Genomic DNA, 13557 nt, shown 5'->3' with positions numbered 1-13557 from the left:
TAGAAACATCAAAGATCCCTGATCAGAGATCACCATAACAGATACAATTATAATAAAAGAAATCTGAAATACTGCAACAATTACCAAAATGTGACATAGAGACACAAAATAAACACATGCTGTTGGACAAATGGCACCAATAGAGTTGCTTGACTTGCCTGATATAAGGTTGCCACAAACTTTCATTTTGTAAAAACAGTATCTGTGGACGCAATAAAGCGACACACAATAAAACAAGGTATGCCTATAATTCCTAATGGTGAAACATTAGTAGCATTCCCTTTAATGCAAGAAACAAGAATGCCCATTATCACTGCTTTTTCTTGGTATTACATAGAGGTCTTCACCAATGCAGTTCCACAAGAAAGAAACATAAGGACTAGAAACAAAGCAAAAGCCTGAAATTATTCTCAGATGATAAGATGGTCCAAAAAGAAAACTCAAAACAATCTAGAGACATTGCTGGAAGTATTACAAGTTTAGTAAGGTGACTACGAGAGACCAACAAGAAACAAACAAACAAAACATCTAACAAAGACCTACCAAACACAGATACAAAAAATTGTAAGACTGTTTTCAAAGACATTAATGAAAATATTAAGTGGAGATATTTCACATTCATCTATAATAAAGTACAAAAACATATAATATGATTCTCTCCAGACTGATTTATAAATCTAATGCAATTCTAATCAAAATCCCAACAGGATATTTTAAGGAATTTGGGAAGATGATTCTAAAAGTTATATTGATGAGTAAAAGTCCAAGAATACCCAAGACATTCCTGAATAATAAAAGGTAGGAGAATATGCAGTACACTAAATACTAAGACTTACAATTACAATGCTATAATAATTAAAGATAGTGTGGAATGGATGTAAGGACAGGCAATAGACCAGTGTAAAGAACACAGAGATGAGAAAGTGATCTCGGCAAACATGACATATGACAATAGTAGCATGGCAGATCCACAGGGGAAAGTAGGGCTATTCCAAAAATAGAGCTGGAAAAACCTTCAGCACATGTGAAAATGCCTAAATGTGAAAATTAAGTCTTAAAAATGTTTAGAAGAAATTAGAGGAGACTATTATGAACTCAACCAGCAAACTATTTTTTTGAACAAATTATTTTATAAAGTCCTAATCCTTTTAAAAAATCAAGAAGTTGAAATATATTAAAATTGAATGTTGATATTCATTAAAATTCCATAAAGAAGATAAGCTACAAATTGAGAGAAGACAGTTATTATGAAAAAGACCAAAAGATTAGTTATCCAGAATAAAGAACTCTCAAAATAAATCAATAGGAAAAGCCCTAAAAAAAAAAAAAAATGGCCAAACACCAAATAGGCATTTCACAGGGAAAAAAAAGAAAAAAAAAAAAGTGGAAAATATATAAGATGCTTAACCTTACAAATAGTTGAGAAATGAAAACCTTACTAATAGTTGAGAAGTGCAAAATTTCATTTCAAAGACACAATGAAATGCCATTTTACACCCACTAGATTGAAAACAATTAAGAAGCCCAATTATATCAATGTTGGTAAGGGTAGGAAATAGGTATTATTATACACTGCTAATGAGAATGTAAACTCATCCATTTACCTTTGTAACAACTGTGTAACAACAAACTACCTTTGCCATCATCCTGTGAAGCTGAACATCTACACATTTTATGACCCAACACCAAGAAACATGTACAAAAATGTTCATAGCATTGCTGAAATAAGGAAAGAAAGGACAGAAGGTGGGCAATAGAAAGAAAGAGGGACAGAAGGAGGGAAGAAAGAGTGGGAGAGAGAGAGAAAAAAAAAGGAAGAAGGGAATGAACCAACAATCCAGCAACACAAGAACAGACACACAACGGTATATTTCTAAAAAGAAATTATCCTATATAACAGCTACAATGAGAGCTCTAGAGCTATAAGCATCAAAACAAGAATGAATGATAAAAATATAATAGAGAAATAGGTGAGCCACAGAAAACTACACACAGTATGATATACTTTTAAGCTCAAAAATAAGCAAGATTATACAATATATTATTTAGGAATATATACATATATAATAAACCTTTTTTAAATCAAAAGGATGACAAATATATAATTCAAGATAGAGCTTAACTGGGAGGGAGGCAAGGGACAGGATACAGAAAGGAGCATCAAGGTAACTTCAAAAATAATGGTAATGTTCTGGTTCTTAAGTTGAGAGGGGTGCTTATATAGGCTTATTTTAAACTATTCTCTGCAATGTATGTATATGCTACATACATTGCAGATATCGAATATTATAAAATGTAAATATTCCCCTAATTTTTAGAAGATTAATATCATGAGTTTCAAAGACATAAAAATGTTATTTAAATAGTAAAAACTCAGACACCAATAAAATTTGTGTTTCCAAATAATTAAAACAATAAGAATGTCTTCCTTGATGGTGTTTATCTTTTTAAAAAACCCCTATGATAGGTTGGTTATCTGCATGTGATAAGACAATACCACATTTATATTCTTCCACATTATTTACTTTAAAAGTCAGTATGACTTAAAGACAAACAAATGTTGAAACATATTTTAAGTTTTCCATAATAAATGTTCTCTAGATTAAATAGTGGATAAATGGTTTTTCAAAATGACGGGATATTAATTTCTAAAAATATCCAACTAACTTTTTTAGTTTTGTGAATTAGAAAAGAACACTATTAATGAATTTTTAGAGGAATACCTCAGTAAAGTGAGCTATGGGAACAAGGTTTTAGCACCAGATGTTTAAAATGGCTTAAACAAAATAATTCAATAAAAAGGAGTGAGCTATAAGAATTTACAGTCGAAAAGAAAATGCAATACATTTTCAATCTGTCCTCCACACTTTATTCCAAACTTTTTTAAATAAGTCTCCATATATATATAAGACATTCACATTCACACACATTAGAGAAAGTTCTTACTTTTTCAGTCTAAAATACGCTGACGCTCTGTTCGTTGGCAACACGGGATTATATGGATCAGCATCCATGCCTTTCGTGTAGCAGTCGATTGCTTCATCATATTTTCCTTGTTTGAAGTATTTATTGCCCTGAAAGAAAAGAAAATTATATAAAATGATCTTTTTTACAAATTCTGAAATTCACTACAGTTGACCCTTGAACAACCCAGGTTTGAAGTGCATGGGTCCACTTAAATGTGGATTTTTTTCAATAAAAGTCTACACCAAGTGTGCCTGCCTCCCCTTCCACCTTTTCCACCTGTTCTGCCACTGCCACCCCTGAGAGAGCAAGACCAACTCCTCCCCTTCCCCCTCCTCAGCCTACTCAATGTGAAGATGACAAGGATGAAGACTTTTATATGATCCACTTCTAAACAGTGAAATATATTTATATAAATAAATATACATTCTCTTCCTTAAAATGTTCTAATAACGGCCGGGCGCGGTGGCTCACGCTCGTAATCCCAGCATTTTGGGAGGCCAAGGTGGGTGGATCACGAGGTCAGGAGATCGAGACCACGGTGAAACCCCGTCTCTACTAAAAAATACAAATAATTAGCCGGGCGTGGTGGCGGGCGCCTGTAGTCCCAGCTACTTGGAGAGGCTGAGGCAGGAGAATGGCGTGAACCCGGGAGGCGGAGCTTGCAGTGAGCCGAGATTGCACCACTGCACTCCAGCCCGGGCGACAGAGCGAGACTCTGTCTCAAAAAAAAAAAAAGTTCTAATAACATTTTCTATTCTCTAGCTTACTTTTTTGTAAGAATACAGTATATAATACATATAATGCATAAAATTTGTGCTAATCAACTATTTGCGTTATCCATACTGCTTCCGGTCAACAGTAAGCTATTAGTAGTTTTTGGGGAGTCAAAAGTTAATGCAGATTTTTTACTGCATGAGGCACTGACCCCACACTGTTCAAGGGTAACTGTACATGGTCACTGTATGGGCACAACCCAAGAGCCCAGGCAGAAAAATGAGTAAAACACCCAGCATTATACTCCTTACTGACAAGCCAACCTACAGAAATGTAACCCAAAAAAAGCATAGAATTTAATCTGAAAAGAGTTCCACCTTTGTGAAAGTAATATAGCTGGTTTTATAATAATGAGGCATCCCTCAGGGAGATACTGAACATTCCAAACAGTAACCAAAGATAGCCTTTGATACCCAGGAGTGGAATATAATATTTATGCCAAGAATCACACACTAATTTCAAGTTACTTCAATCTACTACTAAAAACACTGGACAACTCCAGGTATGGTCCAAGCATTTTACATAAAATAGTTCACTTACTACTCATAAGAACCCATTGAGGTTGGTAATATTATTATTATCATTTTGCAGATGAGAAAACTGAAGTTCAGAAGTTTAAAGAACTTATCGGAGATCTGAACCCAGGTAATTTGGCTCCAGAGCATGTACTCCTAGCCACTATGTGACAATGCCTCCAGAGAGGGATGTAGCCAATAACAACATAAAGTTTAAACACCTACTACAACTATGCTCAAGAAACTTCAGGATCCACATGATTTTCAACATCTCCTGCTTACCTGAAAAAAAACAAAACCTAACTAATTAGTACCTTTTCTTTTAAAACAAGAGCCTTTTGTGAATCTACATGAATCCCATCTTCTTCCGACTCTGATTCTTGAGACAGAGACTCATGGGTACTATCGTCTTTGTCAAGCTCATCAAGGATACTGTCCTAAAATCAAAAGAAGGAAAACAGGGGTCATAATTATACAATTAGGAGAAAAAACAAAAGACATACTGAAAAAATACACTCAAATGAATGTAAATTGTTACAATCTAAGGACCTACAGGCTTACAAAGCAACCCAAATCTCTCATTGTTAAGATTATATCCAGAGAAAAAGATGCCTTTGTTTAGAAAACCAAGATCCAAACCAAGAATCTGACTTTGAACTCATAAAGCTAAGTCAATAGACTGTACAAATCACCCCTAAATCACAAACTATTAGCAGTTAGGTCTTATGGCTTAAAGGAAGTTTGCAAATAGCCCTAAACTAATATAATTAGCACCCAGTAGCAGAAAAGTTTAAAAAAAAATTTTCTTCCTTATTTTAAAACAAAAAACTGCTATTTTAAACAAAAAAAGAGCACATTAACTCCTAATCTTCACAATAACCTATGAGGAAGGTATAATTACCCATGTTTTTCACTTGAGGGAACTGAAATGCAAAAGTTAGTTAACTCATTCAAGGTCACTCAGCTAGTAAGTGACCAAGTCTACTTCCTCCAAGAGCCCTCAATTGATATGTTATACTGTCTCTCAATGTATTCCAAAATACAGCTGCCTCTACTAAAGGAAAAATAAAAAATGTGCTAGTCCCACGATTCTCAATCTCTTTTGACTCACACTACTTTCATGGTAATAAATAATCTCATAGACCACCACCAGAATTTTCCTCTTATTTTTTATATGATAAAACAATGATTTTTAGTAGGATTTTATTTTTATTTTATTTTTGAGACAGCATCTGGCTTTGCTGCCTAGGCTGGAGTGCAGTAGTATAATGTCAGCTTACTGCAACCTCCATCTCCCGGGCTCAAGCCATCTTCCCACCTCGCTCTCCCACGTAACTGGGACTATAGGCATGCACCACCATGCGCAGCTAATTTTTTTATTTTTTGTAGAGACGGGCTTTTGCCATGTTGCCCAGGCTGGTCTGGATCCTAAGCCCAAGCAATCTGCCCGCCTCAGCCTCCCAAAGTGTTGGGATTACAGGCGTGAGCCACCGTGATGACCATTAGAGTTCATTAACGCACATTTAAACACAAACTTTATTTTGTTTTGTAAACAAAATTCTTTTTGCATTCAAACACTAAAGTTATTTACGTAAGAAAAAAATTGCTTATAAAAATAAAAAAACTATGCATAGTTTCATTAAATGAACATTGAAACATGGACTAAAATTTAGCTATGTGTTTTAGCATGAAGATTCTAGAAATACCACCAGCCTACCAACATTGTAGCCAGGATTATCCAACCCTGCTATGCTGACATGTATAGAAAACTAACAGCAGCAGAACACTAAAAGCAGCTGCTCAGATCTGAACTAGAATGAAATGGGAATTAAACAACTATATCTTGTATACAGACACTAAAATGACAACTGCAAGCTATGCAGTACAATCTTGATGGCATTGTCCACATACAGCAGGAGCTCAATCAATATCTGTTGAATGAGTAAATGCCTGTGTAGAAAACATCTCTATAAGAAATCATCTGAGATGATGCCTTTCAGGAAAGGGCATTATAAAAAGACACCAACTGATGAAAAGGAACAGGCTATATAACAAAAAGTCACACACACACAAAAAATGAAGACAGGCTACATGAACTTGAGAATAAATTCTATTTTCAGAAAGTAGTTCCAACAGTGATAAATTCAAGACCCGAAATTTTACTTCTCTTATATTGGGACAATCCTGAAGCAGATGGCAAACTACATAAAAGTCCCAGCGCTCTCTTAATTAGCCTTAGTTTTATTAAGAAAAATACCACACAAATAATTTGAAAAACTGTTTGACAGTATTTTCTAAAACTAAATGTATTTATCAACTATGACCCAGCAAATCCCCTCTAGGGTGCTTATATCTACCAAAAGACAAATACAAGAATGTTCACAGCAGGTTTATTCGTCATAGCCCCAAACCGCCAACAATACAAAAGTATTATCAATAAGAGAATGGATACACAAATTGACACATCCACACAATGGAATTCTGGTCAGCAATGAAAAAGAACTGCTGCTACTCACAATATGGATCTCAAATAACGACAGCAAAAGAAGCCAAACTTAAATAATGCATACTGTATAATACATTTATATGAAATTCCAAAACTATCTACAGTATGAGAGGTCAGAACAGTGGCTACTTTTCAGAGGTCATCTACTGAAAGGAAGGCCTCTGAGAGGCTGGAAATGTTTTTTGTTTTTGTTTTTTTTTTTTGAGACAGAGTCTCCCTCTGTGGCCCAGGCTGTAGTGCAGTGGTGTGATCTTGGCTCACTGCAACCTCCGCCTCCTGGGTTCAAGCCATTCTCGTGCCTCAGCCTCCCAGAATGTTCTATATCTTGATACGAACAGTGGTTTCACAAGTGTACACTTGAGTAAAAATTCAGGAAGATGCACCCTTAAGATTTTTGGACTTGATGCACATTATACCTCAGTAAAAATGTTAAACAGAAAAATGCAAAGAAAATAATAAACAGAAATCAGACAGCGGTTACTTCTGGGAGTAGAGGGGAGAAAAGAACATAGGATTAGAAAGGAGAATACCAGTAGCTTCAATGATATTGGAAAAATTCTCTTTAAGTTAGAAGGAAGGCTCATGTATTCATTTTATTACTATGCTTTAGAACATATAACTCTACATATTCTTTGGTATGAATCAAATATTATATAATAAACACTTGTTTAAAAACTAAAGAGGAATATATATTCCAAATTCATCAGTTGGTTATCACATCCCCCAACATACATACCCCTAACCAAATCAACCCTTAAAGTAGATCAGAGTGCAGAATAGGGCTGGGCAACAGGTTCTCTTTCGCAGGCTGACATGACAGTGGCTGCATGAAACACTGGTAAAGGGTTGTAAGACAGAGCACTGGTGGTGATTCTCCAAGTATGTTGTGTATCACATCTGGGAGATGGGAGGACACACATCTGCTATCCCAGTCTAGAAGGGTAAAGAAGCCCAACTTCCTAGGATCAAGACAGGCCTATGTTTATCGTCACACAGCCCCAGTCCTAAGACTAGACACAAAGGCATTCTCTTTTAGCAGATTTCTACAGGTCCTTCAGTTTACGACAAAGACATCTGCACAGTCATTCTTTTCTGGGAGTACCTTAGAATTCTGACTGTTTATGGGTTAGAGAAGGTGGCGAAGAGAGGAGCAGTATAACTATAAAGGGATGGCAAAAAGGGAATCTTTGTGGAGGTGCCATATATCTGTATCTTAATTGCGGTTGGGTTATCCAAGCCTACACATGGGATAAAATAACATAGAACCATACACCCACTGTACCAACGTCAATTTCCTAGTTTTAATACTGTATACTACAGCTAAGAAAGATGTAACCACCAGAGGAAACTGGATGAAGAGGACACTGGATAAATAAATAGTAATAAGTAAATAGTAATTTTTGTAAAAAGACAGAAAAAATAAAATCCTGGCTGTTTTAGCCACCATTCGCTGAAAGAGGATGTCAGAAAAAAAAAAATTATCTCATTAACTAAAGAGCTATGTAATTGTTTATTCCACATAAAATCATATATAAGAGAAAGACACAGGCCATAATTCTACATTATTTTTCACTTAACCCACAATTATCAGCTAACTCCCAGAAAATTTTACTCAAATATTAAGAGGCAAATGACTAGATTAACTTACCACATCAAGTTTTGCCCATGCCTCATAATCATAAGATTTTATCCTGTTTTTTGTGTTTTCCTCTTTGGTTTTTTTGGAAGACTGTTTAGCTTTGCCTTTCTTCTTTTTCCTAAAATTCCCATTTCGAATAGGAGGTAAATTCTAACGAGGGAAAAAAAAACACAAAGTTGTAAGTATTATGCTCTGTTACTCTTTGTATAACTAGCTATGTTTAAAATTCTCACTATATTTTCTTCTAAGAATTTTTTAAAGTGTTTAAAAAGACCAATTTACCACCTTCACTTATAATAATTATACTTGAAAAGTTTAATTCATACTTTGATGAGTGTTGAACATTGTTCAATCACAAGAAAAAAGTATTACCTAGAAATTCTAATTATACCTTTAATTTGCAATCCTAAATTCAAACTTCAAAAACGACCTATCTTCAACCTTAGTACAATGAACCAGCAGTAGTGCAAAGACAAACTGAACTGCCTCCATATTATGTACAGTATGAAAAACCCAGCCATATTTAAATGCACTGTCTTAAGAAAAACTTTTGGTTGAACCTAGGTACTATCTGCATTTTTATGCCAATATGGTATGTTAATATATCATTAGTATATAACTACACATATTATTTTTATACACACACACCTCTACATATTTTATGATGCTAGTCATTTATTTACCTCTTAAGTATTATCACATGATCATCCCTTCAGTAACTATTCACTAAGCCTTAAAATATGGTAATATATTTAATTATTACAAAGACCTTTTGAAAAGTAGAATTTCTAAAAACACTGACAGTGGGCCGGGCATGGTGGCTCATGCCTGTAATCCCAGCACTTCGGGAGGCCGAGGTGGGTGGATCACTTGAGGTCAAGAGATCGAGACCATCCTGGCCAACATGATGAAACCCCGTCTCTACTAAAAAAAAAAAATACAGAAAGTAGCTGGGCATGGTGGTGCACGACTGTAGTCCCAGTTACTCAGGAGGCTGAGGCAGGAGAATTGCTTGAACCCAGGAGGCGGAGGTTGCAGTGAGCCGAGATTGCGCCACTGCACTCCAGCCTGGTGACAGAGCGAGACTCCATCGCAAAAAAAAAAAAAAAAAAAAAAAAAAAAAAAAATTGACAGTGAAGCAAATCACTTCAATTTCAGTATTTTCACAAAACATTTTTAAAAGTTATGCTTTATTTTTATAAAAATAGTTTTGGTGGATCTTAATTACGAATTCTTAATTTACCTCTTCAGGAACACCATTCTGTCTTCTTAGTTCCATATCCTTTTGTTTAATGTCTTTTTCCCAGTTTTCTAAATCCCTCATAAAGTCTTGTAATTCTTCTGCATTTTGTTTCACTTGTAGTTGTAATTCGATTGCTTTATTTGCTGAAGTCATCATGGCCTGCAGAATTTTGAACAACCAACCTCTGATAAGAATAGGCCTATTTGGTTTATTTTTCTGAAAGCTAGCTAATTATCTTTTACCACTTCATAGGTGGCCAAGATACATGGACAGAAGACAGCCAACTGATGCTGAATAAAGAAAAATCAATATAATATTTTTAAAATAAATCGGTTGCTGAACAAACAAATGAAAAATAGACAAGTTTGAGCATCCATGAAAGGCAACATTAAAGAAAGGTAATGGGGAGAAAAATCACTGAAATTATCAAGTAGCCTGTGGTAGCAGACAGGCTGCTCATCTCTGGAGTTGAGCAATTACCTCCTTTATTTCTTTTTCTTCCAACATTTAACTTCTACTATAGAAGAAAGGCCCTGAATCAAGATTTAGGGATGCAAAAACAAGACAAGGTCCCTTGTGTAGTGGAGAAGAAAAAAATATATAAAGCACTAGTAACAAAATATGTTAGGCAGGGTTTCTCAGCCTTGGGACTACTGACATTTTGGGCCAAAAAATGTAAGAGTGCTGTCCTGTGCATTGTAGGATGGTTGGCAACATTTCTGTCCTCTACCAACTAGGTGCCAGGATTATCCCTTCCCCTCATGGATTGTGACAACGAAGAATCCCAGACACTGCCAAATGTTCCCTGAGAGGTAAAATAACCCCTGGTTGAGAACCCTGTGTGAGAGGTACATACAGATGCTATGGAACTGACCGCAAAAAAATCGGCATGGATCAGATGGTAGGGTGGTGGAGTCAAGGAAGGAGTCCCCAGAGGTGTTGGAACTTTAGCTGGATTTCAAAGGGGCCCGCCAAGTGACTAACAGGGAGGAGTGGGCAGGCAGAGTGAGGAATTATGAGGGAGAATGAAGGAAAAGAAGATTAAAGAGGTGGACACGGGACAGACTTGAAATGGCAGGCCATGAGGTCTAATCTATATTCTGAAAGTTATGTGAAAATATCAAGGTAGCAAAATAAAAAGAACTTGACGACTGACTAGACTGAGGTGTTGGAGAACAGAGAAAGACTCAAACAGTGGCCTAGATTTCTGGCTTGGGACCCTGGTAAGATTACTGATGCCATTTTGAGTCAAGAAATACAATGTTAAAAGGAAAAGAGGCATCAAAGTTGGAGGGCAAACGGAAAGTCAGATTATTTGTTTGGGATATGCTGAATTTGAGTGCTAATGGGGCGAGGAGATATCCCGTAGGTAGCTATATAGGCATAGAGATAAATTCCAGTGTCACTAGCATAAAAGTAGAAGCTAGAATCAAGGATGTGGCCATGTTTAACCATTGTGACAACTGGGGAATGGGGTGAACCTGGAGAACACTAAACGGAGAAAGATATGCCAACGAAGAAAAAAGTAGGCAGTAGCACCTAGACAGCTGGAAGGAAAACCTAGAGTGTACTGTTACAGATGACAAAAAAATGAGTTGAAGAAAGTGAGAGAGGTTAGCAGTGCCAAATGCCACAGAGGGAAAGAAAGTGCATTATATTTAGTCATATAAAGACTATTCAGAGTTGTTGTTTTTTTCTTTTTTTCTTTTTTTTTTTTGAGACAGAGTCTCGCTCTGTCGCCCAAGCTAGAGTGCAGTGGCCCAAACTCAGCTCACTGCAACCTCCATCTCCTAGGTTCAAGTGATTCTCCTGCCTCAGCCTCCCGAATAGCTGGGACTACAGGTGCAGGCCACCACGCCCGGCTAATTTTTGTATTTCTTTTTTTTTTTAGTAGAGACGGGGTTTCACCACGTTGGCCAGGCTGGTCTCGAACTCCTGACCTCAAGTGATCCGCCCGCCTCGGCCTCCCAAAGTGCTAGGATTACAGGCGTGAGCCACCGCGCCTGACCTCTTTTCAGAGCTTCAATGAGATTTTTTTTAAAGGGTGGAAAGCCAACCGTGGTGGCTCATGCCTGTAATCCCAGCACTTTGGGAGGCACAGGTTGGGGGGCAGGGGGAAGAGCTTGGGCTCAGGAGTTCCGAGATCAGCCTGGGCAACACTTCGAGATCCCCATTTCTACCAAAAACACAAAAATTAGCCAGGCGTGGTGGCTGAGGTGGGAGGATCGGGAGATCGAGCCTACAGTGGGCGGTGATAGGCCCACTGCACTCCAGCCTGGGGCAAAAAAAAAGGAGAGGGGGAATGAAATGAGTTAAGGAAATGAGATTATATGGAGATTAGAGTACATTTGCCTTTGATAATATAAGACTTGTTCTTGAGCATAGTCTGGGGGAAGAGGAACAAAGTAAAAGATACAGGAAAAAGGATGAGTGATGGGGCAAAATCTCCAAAAAGGTGGGAGAAGATTCAAAGCTTGAGGGGGAGGAGAGAGAAGTAAGGAGGGAGGGAGAGAGACGGAATTAGAAAAACATTTGTTTAGGACAATGAAAAATACCTCGCTAAGAAGGGACAGTTGCAGATGCAGATAGGTCTTCTGACTCGTAGCCTCAACAACTAAATTAGGTTTAAGCTTCTTTCAGGCAGTGTCCATGTTTGATCACATATGTACATCTCATTCAAAAACAAAACTAGTACAACGCTTTGTTGGGAACTCAAATAAATGAATAAAAGTGCAACAAGTCAGTGAGATGCTGACGGGGGTTAGATGCTTTTCCATTTCACCCATCACCGCGGCTGCTCGAGCAGGCCCAAAAACTCTCCCAGGGACCCTGCGATGGGGCAGGGGCGCGAGCCAGCAATCAGAAACTTCAGCGCTTGGGGTATCACTTTCACACCCGCTGTCCCGGCGAACACCGCACACCCACGCCGCAAGGGGGCGGGCCCCACCGCGGCCTTTGCTGGAGGGCGGCTCTGCCTTCCCGAGCACTGCAAATCGCAGCAGGGTGGAGGGTCCGTCCCGCAAAGCAGAGCGCGCAGGCCCGGGTTGCGGGGGCGAGCCCCTCCGGGAACGCGCGCCCCGAGATGCCGCTACCCTGGCCACCGACGCGCCGCCTCAACGCGTGCCTCCACCGCCAGCCCTAGCCCGCCCCGCCTCACCGGTACCCATAACTGCTACCCCTCCTCCCACCGGCCACCCCAAGGATCTCCTACGCTGCTCCGGGCAGCGAGAACCTCAACAACCGCTCACCTGACCAGGCCGTAACCCGCCCCACTGCCGCCCCGTCAGCCCCGCAGCGACTCACGCCGAGCCCGGCAGTGACTCACGCAAAGCCCCGCCTCCTGCGCTTCCCCACAAGCCCCCGCGGCCTCGCCCCGCCCCCTTTAGCCTGGGCTGGCGCGCGCGCAGGAAGTCAGCTTCGTGACTTCCTTCTCAGGATGGAACCAGTTTGGTGGCTTGAGGGTATGTAAAAGCAATATCTGAGCCTTCTGTCTGCTTCCAATATGACTAAACTTAATAGGAGATAACCCAAAAACTGCAGGATCATCCTGATTTTCTGATCTCCAAAACAATAAAGCCTTGAATATTTCCTTGGACTCCAAACAGTTTAATCCCTAGTATTTACCTTGCTAATGTCTGACCTTTGTGACATTAATTTGTCTGACCTTTGTGAGTATAATAACCATGTGAGAAAGTTACTGTTTTTCCACCATGAACAGACTACTGTCAACTGGTAATCCTGGCAATTTTAGGGGATTTTTTTTTTCCCCTTTAAGTACTGGTATTTGGCAGACTAGTCCTTCCATCTAATTCCTTGCATCTTTTGCAAGTAAACTCCTTTTCTAAGTGAATCTATCTCTGAGTCTTTCTTTGACATGTGCCAGTGTTACAGTCTGTCTTTAGATATGCTCTGG

The 13557-nt window shown here is 38.5% G+C and overlaps 1 protein-coding gene across 1 annotated transcript in view; it reads right to left on the bottom strand.

The window, feature by feature from the left end:
• RPAP3 (RNA polymerase II associated protein 3) overlaps nucleotides 1-13002 on the bottom strand; it is a 45108-nt gene extending 32106 nt beyond the window's left edge. Inside the window, exons 1-5 of the mRNA XM_003252248.3 lie at nucleotides 12893-13002; nucleotides 9645-9803; nucleotides 8411-8551; nucleotides 4571-4693; nucleotides 2947-3074 (exon numbers count right to left, since the gene is read on the bottom strand). Coding sequence (XP_003252296.2) covers nucleotides 2947-3074; nucleotides 4571-4693; nucleotides 8411-8551; nucleotides 9645-9800 — 548 coding nt within the window. The 5' untranslated portion in view covers nucleotides 9801-9803; nucleotides 12893-13002. The remainder of the gene's footprint in view (nucleotides 1-2946; nucleotides 3075-4570; nucleotides 4694-8410; nucleotides 8552-9644; nucleotides 9804-12892) is intronic.
• Between the last annotated feature and the right edge of the window lie 555 nt (nucleotides 13003-13557).

Source organism: Nomascus leucogenys, chromosome 8 (assembly GCF_006542625.1).
Source record: "Nomascus leucogenys isolate Asia chromosome 8, Asia_NLE_v1, whole genome shotgun sequence".
In the NCBI taxonomy this organism is placed as follows: domain Eukaryota; kingdom Metazoa; phylum Chordata; class Mammalia; order Primates; family Hylobatidae; genus Nomascus; species Nomascus leucogenys.
The sequence above is the reverse complement of the archived record's forward strand: the minus strand, read 5'-3'. Positions and strand labels throughout refer to the sequence as shown.